A 25,844-nucleotide genomic window follows, 5' to 3' on the forward strand; every position below is an offset into this window, starting at 1 on the left:
TGATTTTTTTGGGGGCTGTCGCTGGGCAACACGGACTTTCAACTCCCTCCAAAGATTTTCTATGGGGTTGAGATCTGGAGACTGGCTAGGCCACTCCAGGACCTTGAAATGCTTCTTACGAAGCCACTCCTTCGTTGCCCAGGCGGTGTGTTTTGGATCATTGTCATGCTGAAAGACCCAGCCACGTTTCATCTTCAATGCCCTTGCTGATGGAAGGAGGTTTTCACTCAAAATCTCACGATACATGGCCCCATTCATTCTTTCCTTTACACGGATCAGTCGTCCTGGTCCCTTTGCAGAAAAATAGCCCCAAAGCATGATGTTTCCACCCCCATGCTTCACAGTAGGTATGGTGTTATTTGGATGCAACTCAGCATTCTTTGTCCTCCAAACACGAGTTTTTACCAAAAAGTTCTATTTTGGTTTCATCTGACCATATGACATTCTCCCAATCCTCTTCTGGATCATCCAAATGCTCTCTAGCAAACTTCAGACGGGCCTGGACATGTACTGGCTTAAGCAGGGGGACACGTCTGGCACTGCAGGATTCGAGTCCCTGGCGGCGTAGTGTGTTACTGATGGTAGGCTTTGTTACTTTGGTCCCAGCTCTCTGCAGGTCATTCACTAGGTCCCCCCGTGTGGTTCTGGGATTTTTGCTCACCGTTCTTGTGATCATTTTGACCCCACGGGGTGAGATCTTGCGTGGAGCCCCAGATCGAGGGAGATTATCAGTGGCCTTGTATGTCTTCCATTTCCTAATAATTGCTCCCACAGTTGTTTTCTTCAAACCAAGCTGCTTACCTATTGCAGATTCAGTCTTCCCAGCCTGGTGCAGGTCTACAATTTTGTTTCTGGTGTCCTTTGACAGCTCTTTGGTCTTGGCCATAGTGGAGTTTGGAGTGTGACTGTTTGAGGTTGTGGACAAGTGCCTTTTATACTGATAACAAGTTCAAACAGGTGCCATTAATACAGGTAACGAGTGGAGGACAGAGGAGCCTCTTAAAGAAGAAGTTACAGGTCTGTGAGAGCCAGAAATCTTGCTTGTTTGTAGGTGACCAAAGACTTATTTTCCACCATAATTTGCAAATAAATTCATAAAAAATCCTACAATGTGATTTTCTGGATTTTTGTTTTCTCATTTTGTCTGTCATAGTTGATGTGTACCTATGATGAAAATTACAGGCCTCTCATCTTTTTAAGTGGGAGAACTTGCACAATTGGTGGCTGACTAAATACTTTTTTGCCCCACTGTATATGTTTTTTAATGTGAAATGAAAGGTAAACTAGTTTTTCAGGCACTGATTTTACATTTCCGTGTAAAACAAAATGTGGCCTTTTGTAATCTTTCTTTCCTACCTTAGATCTAAGACATATTTGTTGACAATCAGCTAATTATCTTTAGATCGCTGTATTAACAATCCTTTTGACTGCCTTTCAGATATGGTGACTCAAAATCAATTGACATTAGAAGTTTGGGATGTTTGGAAAACCAATTAAAAAATAGGAGTGTTGAAGAATCTGTTACATTTTGTTCCTCAGAATGTGATGTTGAATCACCACATACTCAGAAAAATGAATCAACCTCGATGATTCAATCTCAATGAGAGATTTGCAATTAAAACTTCCAATCAACAGTTACTTGTTTTGTAAGCTTTGACAATATGGCAAAGTAGTTACTACTTGGCTCAAATGACAGGAAGGAGGGTGGAGGTAGCAGTTTTTCTATTGCCTCTTGAGACTCGTTATTACTCCTCGCAGGAATTGCCTTCTATGGACTGAAGTTGCATTGTTATGGGTGAACAAAGCCCTAATGCAAAGCACAGGTCTCATCCTGTTGCTATTCATTCTCAGGAAATGTTACAGAAGAGTTATCGAAATATATGAATGCATTTGACGTGCCTTTTAACCAGGATGGTATTTTGGCCTACATTATCATTAATGATAATTGTTTCGGTCATTCAGTATGTATAATGTTTTCCTATGGAATTTTAGTCAGATCTGTTTTGTTACATTCAGGACAGTTTTGCCTAGTCCTTAGTGTAATTTGGTCAACATTCCAGTAGATGTCGGTATGTAGATAAAGTTAAAGCACTGTTTGCTTGCTTCATTGCTTTGGTTAATTTTTCACCTGTTACTGTGGTTATGGATTGCATTTCAAGATAATCACCAATTTAACTTTCTCTGTAAAGCAGTTTGTGAACCAAAGTGAAATGAGGGAAAAGTAATCAAGTATAACTTCAGCAAAAGTTCAAGATCAAACCATTTTAAAACAAATTTTAGAATGTGCTCTGGAGAAATGGATGGAATTTGTGTATATCGGGAAAAACATAACATTCTAAGCCTTAGCTAGTTCTACTCTATTTCCATCTTCCAGCTTAGCTAGTTCCCTTGATCTCCTTAGGGAGAATTAGAGAAATGCTTAGATACAAGAATGTTGACTCAGCCATAAGTTGAAAAGAAACAATGAAAATCTTGGTGTTGGTGTAATTCTTGTAAACCATTACATGTGATGTCTCAATGGAAAATATCCTGAAGTGTGCCTATTGAGGGAACTGTGGATGAAATATCAACTCAGGTGTTGAACAAACATGTGTCTTGGTTGGTTGACAAAAGCACACCCACCAAGGAATGGGCCTATAATCCCCAGGTTCCCTCAGAGGAATCCTTCAGTGCATAGGACTTTGGCTTCTCTGCTCTGCAGAAACTCTGACTGAACTCCCTGCTGTCTACCCAACGTGAGTATATGTGCACGGATGCATGCCATCCTCTTCTTACTGTTTTTAAATGAAGTGAACAATCTGTACTCTTATCTTTTGGTTTACTTTGTGCACTTGCAAAGGTGTAAAATATCATTTAAATAGATGGAATATATTTTATGATTGTGATGCATGCTTTTTCATGTATGTAGTCTACTTTTTTGGACTTTGTTTTATTTTTACCTGAAAATGTTATTTCTGCTGACATAAAAGTCTGAGACATCTGTTTCAATGTCTTGCTTTTATCTCCTCTTTTACTTTTAACATAGGAAATTATTTTCTTACATCGTGTCCTCTATTATTTTTTTCCATTCCTTTTGAGTTGTTTTTGTACCAGATCAAAGACACTGCAGCAAGCTGGTTTCCTTGTCAATAAACAATATCCTGCTCAGATGTTTTTATAGTAGTTATGCAATACTTTTACAGTATAAGTAACCAATGTTACCTTTTGGCTGCTTCATGGTGATATTTGAAGAAAATTAAGGAAATGTGACAGTGTCCAATTCACTTTGTCATAAGGTATACTGGGCAGGTCTTTCAGTATTGGGAGCATCATAAAGTGATTTCCACTAAAGCATTTTTTACATAATCATTTGTTATTTCACATCTGAAGCCTTGTAAGAATCTGTAATGAATTTGACATTGTCACCTTTAGCAGAGAGCTTCAACTGATAAGAATCTTTTCCCAGATGACACTACAGGTTTAAGTGGCCAATATCTGTCAACAGTAAAATAACATTTTACAACACACCTTCAGACAAGACGTTGTCTGGACCCTTGGTTACAAAACCCAATGTTTTAAAAATGTGTTTATGTAAGGCCGAGATTCAATCCACAGCATTTTCTAGAGCAGCGCACTACACAGCTCTGTAACACTTGGGTTGAATTATGTCTTAAAAAAAATACTGGGAAATCATTTGGCACGTATTTTTTTACACAACCAGAAGTAGACTTTTCTCAATGAGTTGAGCCACTTAGCTCCTAAATATATTCAGCTGACTAATTAATAACTATCAGGAAAGAGTGTTTGGTATTTGCTTAGCTGAAAGGGGATTAAACTAAGGTGAAATGTGCGGGGTCTGCATCGGATGACTAACGCAATTTTATAACTTTTATGGTTAATGTATGGTAAAGTGACAATGGTTCCCACCCACCATAGACATCATGATGTTTACTGATGTGCCTGCATTTTAACTAATAACATCATGGTTCTGTTACAAGCCATTAGTTTGTTTACCTGCATTTCAGTGGAGAAAGTAAAAACACTTAGATTGGAGTCAAGTAGACTTTTTAGATTTTGGGGGTACTAAATGTCACATACCATAGCAATCGTTGAGTAAACACGGGAATAAGTTACTAAGCTGAAAGGAGTATTCTTTACCAGCTGCACGGGGTGAGTGAGACGATGTTTTCTTTTCAAATAGATGTGGTCGAGACGTGTGTTTGTGTCGGCCGTTGTTGTGGATTTGGCGTTCTACTCTTTAACCTCAAGCGTTGCATCATTTCAACCTTGTAACACATTGCTTTTTTCTTTATGCAAAGTACATTTCTGTGAATAACAAACAAAGTGTAAATATAATCTGTGTTAATTTCATTGTATTTTATGCTGCCCTAACTCTTATTTCTATCTCATTCTAGAATCTTCTTCCGAGCACACCAGTGTTCAGTACCCAGATTCACAATGTCACTTTTCATCCATATATTGGCCTGCCTGTTTGGCATGGGCTCCTGGGTGTCTATCAACGGACTATGGGTAGAGCTGCCTCTCATCGTGCCCCAGATCCCCGAGGGTTGGTACCTGCCATCCTACCTATCTGTCCTCATCCAGATGGCCAACGTGGGACCCCTGTTCATCACCCTCATGCACCGCTTCCGCCCTGGGGTGCTCAACGAGACAGTGGTCATCTATGTGATCATCTCCCTGGGCGTGGTGGCCAGCTTTCTCCTGGCCTTCTTCTGGAAGGAGACGCTGGTGGTGGCGGGCGTCCCTCGCAGCGTGGCCCTCCTCCTCCTTACCTTCTTCCTCTCCACTGTGGACTGCACCTCCTCTGTCACCTTCCTGCCCTTCATGATGCGTCTGAAGCCCCAGTACCTCACCACCTACTTTGTAGGGGAGGGTGTCAGTGGTCTGCTACCTGCCCTGGTAGCCCTGATCCAGGGGGTGGGGGTGGTTCACTGTAACAACTGCACTCGGATGATAAATGACACTGGCTCAGTCAGTCTTAGCTACGAACTTCAGGCTCACTACCAGCCGGCCAACTTCTCAGCTGAGGTGTTCTTCTTCTTCCTCAGTGCCATGATGTTGGTGTGCCTGGGAGCCTTCATCCTTCTGAACTACCACCCTGCCGTGGCCCAGGAACGCCCAAATGCCCGCTACCCTAACGGGGTGCTGGAGAAAGGCGAGGCAGCTCAGATGAACCCGACAGAGCAGAAGGCCATGATCAAACAGTCTGATATCAAGACCAAAAGCTGCTTTGGGACTGGGATGTACAGCCGGATACAGGTGCTGTACATGTTCTTCATCCTGGCCTGGGTCAATGGACTGACTAACGTTGTGCTTCCCTCAGTGCAGTCCTACTCTTGTCTGCCCTATGGAAACAGTGCCTACCACTTATCGGCCACCATGGCTGCGGTGTCCAACCCTCTAGCCTGCTTTATCGCCATGTTTTTCCCAACGAGGTTAGTTTTGTTCCAATGTATTTCCAATAAATATGAATGAATCGTTATTTAATTTACTCATTATCAAGTTAATATATGTAGGCCTATTTGTAGGCTTATTTTATGGCCAACAAAATGAGACTCTTATTAAACTGCACCTCCTAACCCACTAATAATGATAATGTCATCCTGTCACAGGTCCTTATTGCTGTTGGGGGCTCTCACATTGTTTGGCAGTGGGGTTGGAGCCTACATTATAGGCATGGCAGTGCTGAGTCCGTGTCCTCTACTGGTCAATGAAACCTCAGGAACCTTCCTCATTGTATGTTTCCACAACATAAATTCACAATGTACAGTGTGGTTGGAAATTATTGACACCCTTGATTAAAGATGCTCAATAGACTATAAAATAAACAATTAAAATACTTAGCTACTGTATATTGTAGACAAAAAAAGGGTCAAAGATCATACCCCCCAAGACATGCTAACCTCCCCCCTCTGTAACCTTCTCATTGATTATTCACAATACATTCAGGCCTATCCGTAATCATGGTAGCATCCACATTAATGTAGAAGTGTTTAGAAACATATTCTTATTTGCAATTAGTGACTCCAAAATGACACAGTACATTATTTACCATGCATTTATATTGGACACAAATTAATCTGAAACAACCAAAGCTAACTGCAAATAGATCCAAGTTTGTAGAGTCACAAACTTGATGTAGTCATTGCGTGCTAGGAACATGGGACCAAATACTGAACTTTTGACTACTTTATTTAAAATAATCTTTAGGGATGTCAATAGTTTTGACAACTACCTTTTGAGAAAAATATATATTACTAGTTAAACAAAATCTCTTTCTCTGAGCAATTGTATAAGAATATAATTTCCCCTTTAAAAAAAAACGATAGCTCAGTATGTGGATTTTTTTTAATTTTTATAAAGTCATTATTGCTCATCTTTATCAAGGATGTCAATAATTTCAGACCCCACTGTAGTTCTATGCTACAGATGAAAGCATAACATAGAGGACTACATCTCATAGAAATAATTATTACACATACAGTATATGGTAAACATTACAATGGATTGAATAAGTAAATGTTATACTTGTCCCTTATCGCAGGTGGGCTCCTGGATCTTCTTCATCCTCACTTTGTCCTATGTTAAGGTGATCATTGGAGTTATCCTCCGTGATGAGGGCCACAGTGCCCTCGTGTGGTGTGGAGCAGTGGTGCAGTTGGGGTCCTTCATGGGTGCAGTTACCATGTTTCCCTTGGTCAGTGTGTATAGTTTATTTTTATCAGGAGACCCATGTAATACAAAGTGCCCTTAAATTATGCTAAACGACGATGATCCAGGCATATTCTAAGAAACATATTTGATTAATTCTTCCGAAGCATGTGTACTTCATTAGTAAAATGCAATTGAACAACTAACTAGTGAGGTGAACAGAATTCAACCAACTCGTCATAGTAAAGTAAGGTATACCCTATATAAGGTTCAGGGTGATTTACTATTTGGACAACACCCTCCAAGTATCTTGTCATGTGACATTGGTGCTATTGATAAGCTACCGTCAGAGCCTCTTTTCACTTTACACTAGCAGCTTGTGGATAGTAAAATTAGGGGCTTTTGTCAGTGCATGCAAATAATACCAGGCAGTGAATAAGTACCTTTAGAGAGTAGCACATACCAGAAAGAACATTCAGCTCTCTGGAAGATAAAAGCCTAGTGTTTTTGTAGCAGACGCCATTGAATAAATGGACTTGTGATTAGCTATGTCAACTATTATGGTTGCCCTAATCTAATGTTGACAGATCAATGTCTGACAGTTTGGACTTCACAAGAGTTATGCGGAGAGTCTTGAATGAGCCATTCTCACAATGGAGAATCTTTCATAGGAATTCAGTGATTATGTAGCAATTTTAACATTTGGTCATTTATTTACTCATTTGGTCATTTGTTTACTCGGCTTCCGAGTGGCGCAGCGGTCTAAGGCACTGCATCTCAGTGCAAGAGGCATCACTACAGTCCCTGGTTCGAATCCAGGCTGTATCACATCCGGCCATGATTGAGAGTCCCATAGGACAGCGCACAATTAGCCCAGCGTCGTCCGGGTTTGGCCGGAGTAGGCCATCATTTGTTCTTAATTGACTTGCCTAGTTAAATAAAGGTTACATTTTAAAAAAAGTTAAACAAAAAAAATTAGCACAGGGGTTCCCAAACGTTTTCACTCTGGGCCCCCCCCCTTGAACATCCCACGTCCCCCATGCGCCCACAGCTTATTCCTGCTATTCTACACATTTTAGCAAATGTTCTTGCAATTTACATTTTGCCATGTCTAATGTGTATTCATGTGATATTTGAGTGACTCAAAAATTACTATCCATTGGCAAAAAAAAAAAAAAAGTTAGCTGACAAAAAAACTAAGCAAAACAATGTTTGGAGGGGGGCACCCAACTGCTGATTTATCAGACACTCTTATCCAGAAGCATTTAACTTAAGGTAGTTCGGTAAGACGCATATCACAGGCGTTGTAAGAAAAACTATCAGCAAAATCAGTGCTAGTAAGAAAGACAAGGGTGTTAGTTTAGTTTTTCTGACTAAACATCATGCCTGGTTGTATGATTCAGATAATGATTTTCAACCTGATTCATTTACAAATCACATGTTTATTCTTATACTGTACAAGTCATTTAAGTATATTGACAAAACAAAACAAAAAATGTTTTGTGTTGTGTTTAGAATGGATTTGACAGGTGATAGCAACAAACTTTACATATTCGGGGACAGTCAACTAAAATGTTTAGGCTATACAGAACCATAAAAGGCCACAAAGTTTATTATTCAAAAAGATAACTAAATTCTAGCTATATTCTAGATCACAATCAAAAGTACCCTAATTACCGCCTTTTCTCTATTCAACTTGTTTTGAACAGGCAAACAGTTTTGCTTGAGTAAATAGGTAAAATATTATATGCAATACAATGAATTTTACAGGTTATAGCAAGATACTAAACATATTCAAGTGTAGTCAACTAAACTGTCACGGCGCCATAAAATGACACGAAGTCCATTATTCTAAAAGACAAACCATCTCGGTTCTTGACATTTTCTAGTTCACATCAAAAGGCTAGATCAAATCAAATGTATTTATATAGCCCTTCTTACATCAGCTGATATCTCAAAGTGCTGTACAGAAACCCAGCCTAAAACCCCAAACAGCAAGCAATGCAGGTGTAGAAGCACGGTGGCTAGGAAAAACTCCCTAGAAAGGCCAAAACCTAGGAAGAAACCTAGAGAGGAACCAGGCTATGAGGGGTGGCCAGTCCTCTTCTGGCTGTGCCGGGTGGAGATTATAACAGCACATGGCCAAGATGTTCAAATGTTCATAAATGACCAGCATGGTCAAATAATAATAATAATCATAGTAGTTGTCGAGGGTGCAACAAGTCAGTAACACAAGAGTAAGTGTCAGTTGGCTTTTTCATAGCCGATCTTTGAGAGTATCTCTACCGCTCCTGCTGTCTCTAGAGAGTTGAAAACAGCAGGTCTGGGACAGGTAGCACGTCCGGTGAACAGGTCAGGGTTCCATAGCTGCAGGCAGAACAGTTGGAACTGGAGCAGCAGCACGGCCAGGTGGACTGGGGACAGCAAGGAGTCATCAAGCCAGGTAGTCCTGAGGCATGGTCCTAGGGCTCAGGTCCTCCGAGAGAGAGAAAGAAAGAGAAAGTGAGAATTAGAAAGAGCATATTTAAATTCACAGAGGACACTGGAAAAGACAAGAGAAATATTCCCCCCGACACATAAACTACTGCAGCATAAATACTGGAGGCTGAGACAGGAGGGGTCAGGAGACACTGTGGCCCCATCCGATGAAACCCCCGGACAGGGCCAAACAGGTAGGATATAACCCCACCCACTTTGCCAAAGCACAGCCCCCACACCACTGGAGGGATATCTCCAACCACCAACATACCATCCCGGGACAAGGCTGAGTATAGCCCACAAAGATCTCCGCCACGGCTCAACCCAAGGGGGGGGCGCCAACCCAGACAGGAAGACCACGTAGAGTAGGCTATTGCCACCTATACTAATAAATGTTTTATATTGAACAGGCATACCGTATTCCTTGAGTAAACAGGTACCGTATTAGATGTACTAGGCTGGCAGCAGATAGCATGAACACACGCATAGGAACAACTAAACAGTTTAAAAGGTTTTCTGTATAATTTGACTTTAAGGCCAGTAAAATAGTTGTAGGGTTGTAACACAAATGTACAACCATGTACAACCATGTTAGTTATGCGGACAGTTCTATAGGCACACTTTCCCTGATTTCTTTACAGCAAATATAATACTCATGTTGCACCACCACATCACTATAACAAGGAAATTCACAATCCCACATACAATCCATCCATTCTCATCAATTTCTAAGAAACTCTTTGCCAGAGCAGTTGGCAATACTATAACCCACACAGCCACATTGCACACCTCTGTAAACCTGTACATTTTCAGCGATGGGTAGGTTGTGGGGCATGTCACTGCCACAGCGCTCCATGCAGATAAAACACAAATTCATGGGTCCCCCTATAAGCAAATAGCCCAACATAAATGCCCTAGTTCTAAATGAGTGAAGAGTGGAAAAATGAGAGGAAGTCTATGAAAGACTGACAGTATTGCATCGTGAGGAAGATGGAGAGATTTAAATTAAGGATGTCCAATGTTCTCTTTGCTGTAATGGAGAGCCACAGACGTTTTGTGATTACTGGGACTTCAACAAGAACGGTGACAATATCAACGGTTGGGAAAAGGGCTCCATAGGCAACCTGTGTGTGGCATTTTCCTGTGCTGATAATTGTCAAATTGTCATTTGTCAGATTATCAAATTGCTGGGTTACAAACTCCATGTCTTCAGGTTAAGTCTGAAAGAATAGGTCAGTCATCTTTCATTCTGCAGCTTAACAGACTTTCTGTTCAGATGCCAATGAATAAAATACCCCGATAACATTTAAAGGGGCAATCGGCAGTTCAACTCAGAGGTTCAACTCACCATTGTTTTGGTAAATAGCTGAGGGATGGAGTTGGAGAAATGTAACCACTCTCAAATGTATAGTCAGAGCTACAGGGAAAATGAAGCTTATATTTTGGGTTCTGATAGGGAACGAGACTTTGAGTTATATTCTTTAAGAATCAATGGGTATATAACATATTTTAAAGTCCACAAATGTATGTACCAATCACAGATTTTTCTGCATACACTCATTTCTTAAAATATCAGAAAATGTGATTTACACACCAATGTGTTTTAAAAAAAAATGTTTTATCTTCCAAAAATCAAGGTATTATAAGCAATTGTACATTACTTTGTATAATAAAAATAATAGGTCTTTCATTTGTTACATTCACTGCTAAAATAGACTAAATTTGACTACGAAGATGTGGTACTCAAGCTCAAATGGTGGTCCTGAAGCTTTTGACTGTGATTTGGAGGTCCTCGGAACGGAAAATGTTGGTAACTGAATAAATTTGTTAATCCCAACATTTCATTCAAAATGTACACTGCTCAAAAAAATAAAGGGAACACTTAAACAACACAATGTAACTCCAAGTCAATCACACTTCTGTGAAATCAAACTGTCCACTTAGGAAGCAACACTGATTGACAATAAATTTCACATGCTGTTGTGCAAATGGAGTAGACAACAGGTGGAAATTATAGGCAATTAGCAAGACACCCCCAATAAAGGAGTGGTTCTGCAGGTGGGGACCACTTCTCAGTTCCTATGCTTCCTGGCTGATGTTTTGGTCACTTTTGAATGCTGCCGGTGCTTTCACTCTAGTGGTAGCATGAGACGGAGTCTACAACCCACACAAGTGACTCAGGTAGTGCAGCTCATCCAGGATGGCACATCAATGCGAGCTGTGGCAAGAAGGTTTGCTGTGTCTGTCAGCGTAGTGTCCAGAGCATGGAGGCGCTACCAGGAGACAGGCCAGTACATCAGGAGACGTGGAGGAGGCCGTAGGAGGGCAACAACCCAGCAGCAGGACCGCTACCTCCGCCTTTGTGCAAGGAGGAGCAGGAGAAGCACTGCCAGAGCCCTGCAAAATGACCTCCAGCAGGCTACAAATGTGCATGTGTCTACTCAAACGGTCAGAAACAGACTCCATGAGGGCCCGACGTCCACAGGTGGGGGTTGTGCTTACAGCCCAACACCGTGCAGGACGTTTGGCATTTGCCAGAGAACACCAAGATTGGCAAATTCGCAATTGGCGCCCTGTGCTCTTCACAGATGAAAGCAGGTTCACACTGAGCACGTGACAGAGTCTGGAGACACCGTAGAGAACGTTCTGCTGCCTGCAACATCCTCCAGCATGACCGGTTTGGCGGTGGGTCAGTCATGGTGTGGGGTGGCATTTCTTTGGGGGGCCGCACAGCCCTCCATGTGCTCGCCAGAGGTAGCCTGACTGCCATTAGGTACCGAGATGAGATCCTCAGACCCCTTGTGAGACCATATGCTGGTGCGGTTGGCCCTGGGTTCCTCCTAATGCAAGACAATGCTAGACCTCATGTGGCTGGAGTGTGTCAGCAGTTCCTGCAAGAGGAAGGCATTGATGCTATGGCCCGCCCGTTCCCCAGACCTGAATCCAATTGAGCACATCTGGGACATCATGTCTCGCTCCATCCACCAACGCCACGTTGCACCACAGACTGTCCAGGAGTTGGCGGATGCTTTAGTCCAGGTCTGGGAGGAGATCCCTCAGGAGACCATCCGCCACCTCATCAGGAGCATGCCCAGTCGTTGTAGGGAGGTCATACAGGCCAGTGGAGGCCACACACACTACTGAGCCTCATTTTGACTTGTTTTAAGGACATTACATCAAAGTTGGATCAGCCTGTAGTGTGGTTTTCCACTTTAATTTTGAGTGTGACTCCAAATCCAGACCTCCATGGGTTGATAAATTGGATTTCCATTGATTATTTTTGTGTGATTTTGTTGTCAGCACATTCAACTATGTAAAGAAAAAAAGTATTTAATAAGATTATTTCATTAATTCAGATCTAGGATGTGTTGTTTAAGTGTTCCCTTTATTTTTTTGAGCAGTATATAATGATTTATTCTTATTCTTATAGCTTTTAGCCGTACCCTTATACTCATTCTTCTCTGCTCCTCTGGGGATGTAGAGGTGAATCCAGGCCCTGCAGTGCCTGGCTCCACTCCTACTCCCCAGGCGCTCTCTTTTGATGACTTCTGTAACCGTAATAGCCTTGGTTTCATGCATGTTAACATTAGAAGCCTCCTCCCTAAGTTTGTTTTATTCACTGCTTTAGCACACTCTGCCAACCCGGATGTCCTAGCTGTGTCTGAATCTTGGCTTAGGAAGTCCACCAAAAACTCAGAAATCTTCATCCCTAACTACAACGTTTTCAGACAAGATAGAACAACCAAAGGGTGCGGTGTTGCAATCTACTGCAGAGATAGCCTGCAGAGCTCTGTCCTGCTATCCAGGTCTGTACCCAAACAATTTGAACTTCTACTTTTAAAAATCCACCTCTCCAAAAACAAGTCTCTCACCGTCGCCGCCTGCTATAGACCCCCCTCGGCCCCTAGCTGTGCTCTGGACACCATATGTGAACTGATTGCCCCCCATCTATCTTCAGAGCTCGTGCTACTAGGTGACCTAAACTGGGACATGCTTAACACCCCAGCCATCCTACAATCCAAGCTTGATGCCCTCAATCTCACACAAATTATTAATGAACCCACCAGGTACAACCCCAAAGCCGCAAACACTGGCACCCTCATAGATATCATCCTAACCAACGTGCCCTCTAAATACACCTCTGCTGTTTTCAACCAAGATCTCAGCGATCACTGCCTCATTGCCTGCACCCGTAATGGGTCAGCGGTCAAACGACCTCCACTCATCACTGTCAAACGCTCCCTGAAACATTTCAACGAGCAAGCCTTTCTAATCGACCTGGCCCTGGTATCCTGGAAGGATATTGACCTCATCCCGTCAGTAGAGGATGCCTGGTTATTTTTTTTAAATGCCTTCCTCACCATCTTAAATAAGCATGCCCCTTTCAAGAAATTTAGAACCAGGAACAGATATAGCCCTTGGTTCTCCCCAGACCTGACTGCCCTTAACCAACACAAAAATATCTTGTGGCGTTCTGCATTAGCATCGAACTGCCCCCGCGATATGCAACTTTTCAGAGAAATTAGAAACCAATACACACAGGCAGTTAGAAACGCCAAGGCTAGCTTTTTCAAACAGAAATTTGCTTCCTGCAACTCAAACTCTAAAAAGTTCTGGGACACTGTAAAGTCCATGGAGAATAAGAACACCTCCTCCCAACTGCCCACTGCACTGAGGATAGGAAACTCTGTCACCACCGATAAGCCCACTATAATTGAGAATTTCAATAAGCATTTTTCTACGGCTGGCCATGCTTTCCACCTAACTACCCCTACTGCATTCAACAGCACTGCACCCCCCACAGCTACTCGCCCAAGCCTCCCCCATTTCTCCTTCTCCCAAATCCATTCAGCTGATGTTCTGAAAGAGCTGCAAAATCTGGACCCCTACAAATCAGCTGGGCTTGACAATCTGGACCCTTTCTTTCTAAAATTATCTGCTGAAATTATTGCAACCCCTATTACTAGCCTGTTCAACCTCTCTTTCGTGTCGTCTGAGATTCCCATAGATTGGAAAGCAGCTGCTGTCATCCCCCTCTTCAAAGGAGGTGAGACTCTTGACCCAAATTGCTACAGACCTATATCCATCCTACCCTGCCTTTCTAAGGTCTTCGAAAGCCAAGTCAACAAACAGATTACTGACCATTTCGAATCCCACCGCACCCTCTCCGGTATGCAATCTGGTTTCAGAGCTGGTCATGGGTGCACCTCAGCCACGCTCAAGGTCCTAAACGACATCATAACCGCCATCAATAAGAAACAATACTGTGCTGCCGTATTCATTGACCTGGCCAAAGCTTTTGACTCTGTTAATCACCACATCCTCATTGGCAGACTCAGTAGCCTTGGTTTCTCAAACGATTGCGTCGCCTGGTTCACCAACTACTTCTCTGATAGATTTCAGTGTGTCATCGGAGGGCCTGCTGTCCGGACCTCTGGCAGTCTCTATGGGGGTACCACAGGGTTCAATTCTTGGGCCAACTCTTTTCTCTGTATACATCAATGATGTCGCTCTTGCTGCTGGTGAATCTCTGATCCACCTCTACGCAGACGACACCATTCTGTATACTTCTGGCCCTTCTTTGGACACTGTGTTAACAACCCTCCAGACGAGCTTCAATGCCATACAACTCTCCTTCCGTGGTCTCCAACTGCTCCTAAATACAAGTAAAACTAAATGCATGCTCTTCAACCGATCGCTGCCTGCACCTGCCCGCCTGTCCAGCATCACTTCTCTGGACGGTTCTGACTTAGAATTTGTGGACAACTACAAATACCTAGGTGTCTGGTTAGACTGTAAACTCTCCTTCCAGACTCACATCAATCATCTCCAATCCAAAGTTAAATCTAGAATTGGCTTCCTATTTCGCAACAAAGCATCCTTCACTCATGCTGCCAAACATACCCTCGTAAAACTGACCATCCTACCAATCCTCGACTTCGGCGATGTCATTTACAAAATAGCCTCCAATACCCTACTCAACAAGCTGGATGCAGTCTATCACAGTGCCATCTGTTTTGTCACCAAAGCCCCATATACTACCCACCACTGCGACCTGTATGCTCTCGTTGGCTGGCCTTCGCTTCATAATCGTCGCCAAACACATTGGCTCCAGGTCATCTACAAGACCCTGCTAGGTAAAGTCCCCCCTTATCTCCGCTCACTGGTCACCATAGCAGCACCCACCTGTAGCACGCGCTCCAGCAGGTATATCTCTCTGGTCACCCCTAAAGCCAACTCCTCCTTTGGTCGTCTCTCCTTCCAGTTCTCTGCTGCCAATGACTGGAACGAACTACAAAAATCTCTGAAACTGGAAACACTTATCTCCCTCACTAGCTTTAAGCACCAGCTATCAGAGCAGCTCCCAGATCACTGCACCTGTACATAGCCCATCTATAATTTAGCCCAAACTACTACCTCTTCCCCTGCTGTATTTATTTATTTTATTTATTATTTTGCTCCTTTGCACCATATTATTTATATTAACTTTGAACTTTCTTCAAATTATAATTCTACCATTCCAGTGTTTTACTTGCTATACTTTATTTACTTTGCCACCATGGCCTTTTTTTACCTTTACCTCCTTATCTCACATAATTTGCTCACATTGTATATAGTCTCATTTTTGTCTACTGTATCATTGATTGTATGTTGTTTTACTCCATGTGTAACTCTGTGTTTTTGTATGTTGTCGAACTGCTTTGCTTTATCTTGGCCAGGTCGCAATTGTAAATGAGAACTTGTTCTCAACTTGCCTACCTGGTTAAAATAAAGGTGAAATAAATAAATAAAATAAAAAAATTATACATCACATTGTTGCTGTGGATTTTCCTTGTACACACAATTTACAGTACAATATCTGAGTGGCAGACCACATGTAACAACACCTGCACAGGATCGTTACATCCGAACATCTCACCTGTGGGACAGGTAAATAATAGGATGGCAACAACAACTGCCCGAGTCACACCTGGAATGCACAATCCCTCCATCAGTGCTCAGACTGTCCGCAATAGGCTGAGAGAGGCTGGACTGAGGGCTTGTAGGCCTGTTGTAAGGCAGGTCCTCACCAGATATCACCGGCAACAACGTCACTGGTTATACGCTGTACCGGCAGGATAGAACAGCAGCGTCTGGTAAGACAAGGGGCGGCGGGCTATGTATTTTTGTAGATAACAGCTGGTGCACAATATATAAGGAAGTTTCAAGCTATTGCTCGCCTGAGGTAGAGTATCTCATGATAAGCTGTAGACCGCACTATCTACCTAGAGAGTTTTCATCTGTATTCTTTGTAGCTGTTTACGTACCACCACAGTCAGAGGCTGGCACTAAGACAGCATTGAATGAGATGTATTCCGCCGTAAGAAATTCTGGACCACCTTTACAACACACAGAGACACAAACAAAGCTCTCCCTCACCCTCCTGATTCCTGCTTACAAGCAAAAATTAAAGAAGGAACACCAGTGACTAAATCAATAAAAAAAAGTGGTCAGATGAAGCAGATGCTAAGCTACAGGACTGTTTTGCTAGCACAAACTGGAATATGTTCCGGGATTCCTCCGATGGCATTGAGGAGTACACCACATCAGTCACTGGCTTTATCAATAAGTGCATCGATGATGTCGTCCCCCACAGTGACCGTACGTACGTACCCCAACCAGAGGCCATGGATTACAGGCAAGATCCTCACTGAGCTAAAGGCTAGAGCAGCCTCTTTCAAGGAGCGGGACTCTAACCCGGAAACTTATAAGAAATCCCGCTATGCCCTCCGACGAACCATCAAAGAGGCAAAGCGCCAATACAGAAGTAAGATTGAATCGTACTACACTGGCTCTGACGCTCATCGGATGTGGCAGGGCTTGCAAACCATTACAGACTACAAAGGGAAGCACAGCCGAGAGCTGCCTAGTGACACAAGCCTACCAAATGAGCTAAACTACTTATATGCCCACTTTGAGGCAATTGGCACTGAAACATGCATGAGAGCACCAGCAGTTCTGGAAGACTGTGTGATCACGCTCTGTAAGACCTTTAAACAGGTCAACATTCACAAGGCTGCAGGGCCAGACGGATTACTAGGATGTGTACTGCGGGCATGCGCTGGCCAACTGACAAGTGTCTTCACTGACATTTTTAACCTCTCCCTGTCCGAGTCTGTAATACCTACATGTTTTAAGCAGACCACCATAGTGTCTGTGCCCAAGAACACTAAGGTAACCTGCCTAAATGACTACCGACCCGTAGCACTCACGTCTGCAGACATGAAGTGCTTTGAAAGGCTGGTCATGGCTCACATCTACACCATTATCCCAGAAACCCTAGACCCACTCCATTTTGCATACCGCCCCAACAGATCCACAGATGATGCAATCTCTATTGCACTCCACACTGCCCTTTCCCACCTGGACAAAAGGAACACCTATGTGAGAATGCTGTTCATTGACTACAGCTCAGCGTTCAATACCATAGTGCCCACAAAGCTCATCACTAAGCTAAGGACTCTGTGACTAAACACCTCTCTCTGCAACTGGATCCTGGACTTCTTGACTGGCCGCCCCAGGTGGTAAGGGTAGGTAACAACACATCCGCCACGCTGATCCTCAACACAGGGGTCCCTCAGGGGTGCGTGCTCAGTCCCCTCCTGTACTCCCTGTTCACTCATGACTGCACGGCCAGGCATGACTCCAACACCATCATTAAGTTTGCCGATGACACAACAGTGGTAGGCCTGATCACCGACAACGACGAGACAGCCTATAGGGAGGAGGTCAGAGACCTGGCCGTGTGGTGCCTCTCCCTCAACGTGATCAAGACAAAGGAGATGATTTTGGACTTCAGGAAAAAGAGGACCGAGCACTCCCCCATTCTCATTGACGGGGCTGTGGTGGAGCGGGTCGTGAGTTTCAAGTTCAATCACCAACAAACTAACATGGTCCAATCACACCAAGACAGTCGTGAAGAGGGCACGACAAAACCTATTCCTTCCCAGGAGACTGAAAAGTTTTTTCATGGGTCTCCAGATCTTCAAAAGGTTCTACAGCTGCACCATCGAGAGCATCCTGACTGGTTGCATCACTGCCTGGTATGGCAACTGCTTGGCCTCCGACTGCAAGGCACTACATCAGTACATCACTGTGGCCAAGCTCCATGCCATCTAGGATCTCTATACCAGGCGGTGTCAGAGGAAGGCCCTAAAAATCATAGACGGTACCGGAGTGCCAAGTCTAGGTCCAAGAGGCTTCTAAACAGCTTCTTAACAGCTTCTACCCCCAAGCCATAAGACTCCTTAACACCTAATCAAATGGCTACCCAGACTATTTGCATTGCCCCTCCCCCTCTTTTACACCGCTGCTACTCTGTTATCTATGCATAGTCACTTTAATTACTCTACCCACATGTACATATTACTTTAACTAACCGGTGCCCCAGTACATTGACTCTGTATCTGTACCCACGTATATAGTCTCGCTATTGTTATTTTACTGCCGCTCTTTAACTTTTATTTCTTATTCTTATCTGTATTTTTTATTTAATTTTTTAAAACTGCATTGTTGGTTAGGGGCTCGTAAGTAAGCATTTCATTGTAAGGTCTACACCTGTTGTATTCGGCGCATGTGGCTAATAAAATTTGATTTGATTTGATCTAAAACAGCACTGACCACCACTGAATTCTATGTACACTAATCTTCCTTCATTGCCATGGGTTGAAAAACATAATGTGTCAATTTTCTGAATGAATCAAACCACCGTTTTCTTTCTTTCGTGCATAAAGGCCCTCCAAACTTGTTTTCTATGATTCATCAATACTTTCCTAAAGTATTTTTAAATCTACCAATTGGTGCTGAAACAGAGCCTGTGCATAGCCTATATGTAGGCTGTGCATAGCCTATATTTAGATGGCTTTCTTTCATTGATCCCTAATATTCTGAACCTGTTCTCTCTATATCTAGTTAGTTTGTTGATAAAAATTACAACTAAAAGGTACAGCATATTTAAAGGGATGGCTTAATTTAAAATTACAAACGCTATTCAATCAAAATTCCACATCTGCTGGCCAGCAAGTGGGAGGGTTGTCAGCGGTTGCATTCAATTTATTCAGAGCACGCATGATAGCTACACCTGCAGAGCGCCTTACATGTCTGAATAAGATAAGTCTGAATTCCAAATACTGAGAGGAAAGGCATGGGAAAGGCGCAATTGCTAAGTCGGAATCGGACACATTTTGCATAGCAGGAAGGGTTTGGTGAAAGTCGTAGTGGAAGAGATTTAAGTGGATGCAGCATATTTGTTCCATATTATGTATTCTGCAATTTTTTAAAGATTTCTTATGCATTTCATATGATTCCATGGGCTGGATTCAATACATATCATGGGAAGTATCTCAGAAGATCAGCAGTATAGCTCGATTGAAATGTAAAGTCAACGTTTACTAATACACCAGACAAGGCCTGGGTTCAAATATGTGTGTATTTGAGTATCTCGTACTTAAAATACTTTGAGTATTTTCAAACACACAACCCAAAACAACTACTTTTATTTGAATGGCTATTTGTAAAAACTAAGTAGGCTGCCAAATTATATTTGACAGTATGTTCAAATACTTATTTCAAATACCTGGGGTAAAATGCATTGGAGTGTATTTGAGTCGGTGTATTTGAGTTTTTCAAATACTTTCCGATTGTATTTCAAAATACATACACATATTCAACTACTTGTCTTTTCAAATGAAATAATTCTGAATACTTACTTTGAATGTATTTCAAAGTAATTGAGGTATTTGAACCCAGGTCTGCACCTGTAAAGAGTCATGCCTGACAGAGAGAAGCTGGCCACTGGAGGTCAGTATACACCATACTAACACCTTTTCACATAGGAGACATTGGACTTTGTCTCATTCAACATCTGTTTATTCTTCTGTTTATTTCCTAACATCTTACAGTAGCCGGAGATAATACAATAGCTGCCAGTTGAGGACTTGTGAGGCATCTGTTTCTCAAACTGGGCACTAATGTACTTGTCCTCTTGCTCAGTTGTGCACCGGGGCCTCCCACTCCTCTTTCTATTCTGGTTAGAGTCAGTTTACGCTGTTCTGTGAAAGGAGTAGTACACAACGTTGTATGAGATCATCAGTTTCTTGGCAATTTCTCGCAATGAATAGCCTTCATTTCTCAGAACAAGAATAGACTGACATGTTTCAGAAGAAAGGTCTTTGTTTCTGGCCATTTTGAGCCTCTAATCGAACCCACAAATGCTGATGCTCCAGATACTCAACTAGTCTAAAGAAGGCCAGTTTTATTGCTTCTTTAATCATGACAACAGTTTTCAGCTGTGCTAACATAATTGCAAAAGGGTTTTCTGATGATCAATTAGCCTTTTAAAATGATAAACTTGGATTAGCTAACAAAATGTGCCGTTGGAACACAGGAGTGATGGTTGCTGATAATGGTCCTCTTTACGCCTATGTAGGTATTCCATAACAGAATCTGCCGTTTCCAGCTACAATAGTCATTTATAACATTAACAATGTCTACACTGTATTTCTGATCAATTTTATGTTATTTTTATGGGCAAAAAAATGTGCTTTTCTTTCAAAAACAAGAACCTTTCTAAGTGACCCCAAACTTTTGAATGGTAGTGTATATGTCTGTCTGTCTGTCTGTCTGTCTGTCTGTGTGTATATCTATATAATGTATTACTACATTTAACTGAGTGTATTATTAATTAACTAAATATAACTGTCTAAAATCTAAACTACATTAATGTAATATTCAATATAAATAATTGAGACAACTGGAGCATTCAAAAGAAGGTATTTATTATTGACAATGCATACAGTATATGAAGCAGAATTGGAGCCCACAAAAAAAACTTTGAACAATGAATCTGCATATCTGAACAATATAACAGTCAACTTTTCAGTAAACATGGCTTCATGGCTTTGTTAATTTCCTTTAAATTCATGGATTAAGACTTAATATAAAAGAGCAGAAATAAATGCAGTTGTAATAAGGGAACTTATGCGAGCTAATGATACAATGAAGCAAAAATCGGATTATTTAGCATGTATTCAGTCTAGCTATTGTGCATTCTACAAACTGAATCTTAGAATTCTATATATTGTAGTGTATTATATAGTTAACCATTTGGTAATATGAGGAGCTACATGAAACACTTGAATAAACAAAGTACATGCTATAAGAATAAATACATACTTATAAAAAAATGTAAAAGTTTTTGATCTCCTTACGTGAGAATATTGCTTTTCACCGTTGTTACCAATTCTTTGGATTAAAGGACATAATAAATGTACATAAGAGACACCTTTTTCTATTACAGTCTTAAATGCATACATTATTTGAGAAACAAACGCTATACCAGCATATTGCATAGGTATCCAGGAATTATTTTCTAGTAGAAAATTTAACCAAAGTGAGATGATTTCTTCCTTTCATATGAATGAAAGAATGATTGCTAATATATGTATTACCAGATTCCCCACTGTTTGTACAAGCGAAACAAAAAAAACTGAATTTCAGGGATGGCATGATTAGTGTGGCGAAAACCTGCTGTATGTGCTCTATCCCATTCACATATTTTTTCCAGCATAATTCTTTCCCTCAGTATCTTGTAGACAAGAACTACACAACTATGTAATAACTATGTAAAGGCAATTCATTTGAATTAGCATATGGCAACCATATGAAGCAGAAGCAAATCAAGCATTGTCCAGTAAGCAACAGAGTTATTATCACAAGCTGACTATTGGCTAATCAAGCATATGAAATGCAAACATTGCATTATCCCAACAGGACAGAGGCAGCACTGGTACTTGAGATGACATTTTGGCTTTCCAAAAGGCACTAGCCTTGAATATCTTCAAAATCCTCTTGACAACATAGCCAACACATTGCCCTAGTTGTATTTCCTTAAAATAAATATACATCTGAACAGATTGAGGTCTTTGTCTTTTATAAGGCATGTGCTTTTAACTCACTGTACTCAAGGACTCAATGTTGATGCCATTTCTCAGTCCTTGGGTGACTTGAAGAGATGGCTCAAGTCACAAACATACAAAGCTGTACTAAACAACAGATCAAAAGTAAAATTGAACATGCAGGTAATGCAATCATTGGTGAGTGTGAACAAGTGCTTAAAGGTCAACTGCCCCTTGGAACTAACATCACTGGTTTTAAACGGCCTATGTGGCACCGATATGAGTCAAATTCATTCTAGTGTCAAAATTGACTGCAAAGTGTAAATAGAATCATTTTTATTATAAAGTCAGTCTCGTGCGTTCGTCACGACTTACTAGGGGGTTGGGTATGGATTACTTACATGGCCACTTTTACAGATGATGCCCAATTGCCTAGAGACAACACGTTGTCGTACCATGTGGACATTTAATGTGAAGTCTGCATGTGGATACAACACATGCACGTTTCACTCAGCAAACAGGAGTGAAAATAGGCTTCCATAAAGTTGCTGCAAACTCCCAATGCATTTCAACAATATTGCTAGATGGCCAGGAATAGATTGTACTTGACACAGTCAATTCTGCTGCCTGTCAATCGTCAAACGACTGGTGTTGGTGAGTATGTTAGCTAAATAGATAAATGGTACTAGCTATTTAGTAGCTACTTTTGGTTATACATAGGGTGTGAAAAATGCCATCTTTTGACTAATGTTAATTGTGTAGCTAATCCTCTTAAGAAACCGCATGTCTCTGTCATAATCCGTTCAAAAGTTATTGGTGTTTTTACCCTTGTAGGATGGCCAAAATTAGGATGACTAAATCAATGGAGGCCTGACAAAAAAAGTGGTCAAAAGTTTGGAAAATTGCATTGTCATCTAGGCTGGATTCTGTGCAAGAATTAAGGCGACTGGCTACCTCACTTTCCTGTTGAAATCATATCTTTTCTCGAATCTGCAAGACATAAAACAATATAGAGGTAAGATGGATATTGATTTTGAGACATGGCATGTAGTATTTTCATATTTTAGTATACGCTTTTCATATTAAGTCAATTCCTATTTAAAAAAAATAGATTTCTCACAAAAACAAACGTATCTGTGAAATGTCACTGACCATATACCAAGCGTTTTATTTTCAAAGCTTTTTATATTTAATTCACCGCTATGTCAACAGAGCTCGGTGCTTATTATTGGATGTATTAGGTTACTAATGTTAGAGAAAGACCCCATGGAACGATTCAGAACATAAATAATCATATGTGTCTTGGTAAAATTTATTTTATAACATAAGAAAGTGAAATATCATCACCAAAGCACGTTTTCACCCACTCTGGGCAGGACACCCTATTATAAAACATTATTTGATCATGCTAGCGAGCCAGGCTAGCTGTGATAACACAGATGAAAGGGGAATGGTACTGTAACTAGATAAATACATTACTCTAATGTGTAATGTGATGTACATTAGCTGGTTACCTTGGTAACAACAGATAACTGTAGCCCATTGGCATTTAGGGTCAATAAAAGGGCAAGCACTTGGATACTAGCTTGTTAGTTAGTCATAGGATGTAGCCAGCTTGTTTTCAATAATGTTTTAACTCGAACTGGATAGCTAATGTTACGTTAGCTAGCTAGCCAATTCATTTGAAACTCGTACAAAGATATAACTAACCCGGATTTACAAGTTAGGTCTCTAGCTAGCATTCGGGGGCTTTGTCTGCTAACCCAAAACAACATGCCTGTTCTCATAAAAGTTTATCATGTATTCTCTAGGGCAAAAATAAATGTAGGATGGCACTTGTCTACTGTAAATATAGCTATGACTCTGGCAGCAAATAGCAAAACATATCAGTAAACATTCAGCAACACAGACAGCTGGTTGCATAGCAATGGCATCAGCGTCACCGGCCTGAATCTATTCCGTAGTTACAGTCCCTCTATTTGCATATAAATTACTTCCAAACTAGAGGAAATTATTTCTCTTGCTATATTATTAAGTGATGATATGTTATTCCATTCACAGGCTACATACAAAACCTGGTGGATTTGTTGTTCAGCAGCTTCGTGAGTAACCCCATGCCATATTAGGAGCTGTTACAGAAGGCTGAGGCAGTGGTGAGGCACCAGCCCTGCTTCAGAGTAATGGAGGTCACATTTGGTGTGGTCAATGGTCAAAATTACTATCTGTCCTGAAATTCACCTAATCACCATTCATAATATAATGAGTGCCGTGTATATATGCATGTATTGTATGTTGTAAGGAGGTGGCCCCTTCCACTGTGCCAATGGACTACTCCTGGGCCCCAGTGAGTAATGCCAACCAGTCAGTGCCATGCTGGCACGTGTCCATTGTGAATTAGCTATGAATCAGGATCTCTGATTGGCTATGTTCAACCGTGAAATAACTGTTGGCTTCCATGACTATATAGTGACAGTCTTTCTCCCTCCCTTTGTGATATAGGAGCTGGGTCCCATATCGGAGCCGAAGTCGGGCTCCTTCATGACCAGTATCTGTGACGAGAGGGGCCTGGAGCTGATCTACACTGCCATGCCCATCAGGCATTGGCAAACACCTCAGAAGGGACAAAAGGTGATTACTAATAAGAGAGTACATCGCAAGTGTTTAGTAATATCACCCTTTCAATACATGTCACTCATTAACTCTTCCTCATTTTTCTACAGCTGGGCAGAAGAGATGCTTTTGAAATGGAGTCCTCTGACTGAAAGACAAGTTGATACTGATGTCTGAATTGGGAGAGACGTTGCACTCAGCATTAAAATTATACAAGACACATCTATTACTTTGTATCATTTTTTGTTACTATTGAATTGAATGGTACTATCAATAGGGGAGGGACCCTGTGTATTCTTCAAAAATGTCAGGGAACTCTTGTCTTACACAGGATACCATACAGGAAGGTACAATATTTGCACATTATCAGAACACTTCTTCTACAGTATTATGTGAAGTATGGTTTATTATACATAGAACTGTTACACTTGAAAGTTATCAAAACACTTTGTTTAGAATATCTACATAAGTTTAACAATTGCACTCTTCTCATATTACTCGGTAGGCTCCTGGATGGAGCCTTGAATTGGTCAGTTAGCCTACAAAGTGGTATGAAAAGAGGGCCATTCTCCTGCATCTCACATCTGCCTGTAGTTATTGAACTCTGCCTGCAGGACCCATGGGTTGAGGCAAACTCTGTCATATCCAGGATGGACTGTCATGCACTCCACTCCTCCTGCGACCTGACTGCACTTGTCTATAACCTGTAATACATTACATAGATTAAAGGGACCTCCTCACCCAGAGAGCTGTGCATGTCAGTGTGTGGTTAGACAGACAAATCCTTAGATTTGGCCAAATAGAATGCCGTTCTGGTTAGACAGCTGGAGTTGTACTCAGTTGTACTCTATTTGCTAGCTAAGTGTAGGCACATCAATATGATATTTACATTATACAATACTTTGTCTTTGTAACACAAACTCATCCCTTTTTTTGGGGGGGGGGGTGATAAATGTCAAGCTGGTCTATGTTTGTGCAATGTCAAGATGTAGGCTAGGCAACACCTGTTGTAGGGATATTAGTAGTTTGGGGATTTGTCCCCCTGGGAAAGATGTAACAGTGGACATAAGGAGAGATGAGACAAAACTAGCCAGTTATAGAATATTGTGTTGGTGGACAGCTGAGCTGACTTAAGTGCAGGCTTTCAACTCGAGGTTTAAACCATTTCCA

At 41.6% G+C, this 25,844-nt stretch overlaps 1 protein-coding gene across 1 annotated transcript; it reads left to right on the forward strand.

Moving 5' to 3' along the window:
* Positions 1–1,187: 1,187 nt before the first annotated feature.
* On the forward strand, positions 1,188–24,896 carry slc52a3-2a (solute carrier family 52 member 3-2a). Its single transcript, XM_029731397.1, has 6 exons — positions 1,188–2,735; positions 4,395–5,435; positions 5,613–5,736; positions 6,545–6,697; positions 24,564–24,692; positions 24,785–24,896. Exons 2-6 carry the CDS (start codon positions 4,438–4,440, stop codon positions 24,824–24,826), a joined length of 1,446 nt encoding a protein of 481 aa, XP_029587257.1. The 5' UTR covers positions 1,188–2,735; positions 4,395–4,437; the 3' UTR covers positions 24,827–24,896.
* The last annotated feature ends 948 nt before the right edge of the window (positions 24,897–25,844 follow it).

This window comes from Salmo trutta, chromosome 34 (assembly GCF_901001165.1).
Source record: "Salmo trutta chromosome 34, fSalTru1.1, whole genome shotgun sequence".
Lineage (NCBI taxonomy): Eukaryota > Metazoa > Chordata > Actinopteri > Salmoniformes > Salmonidae > Salmo > Salmo trutta.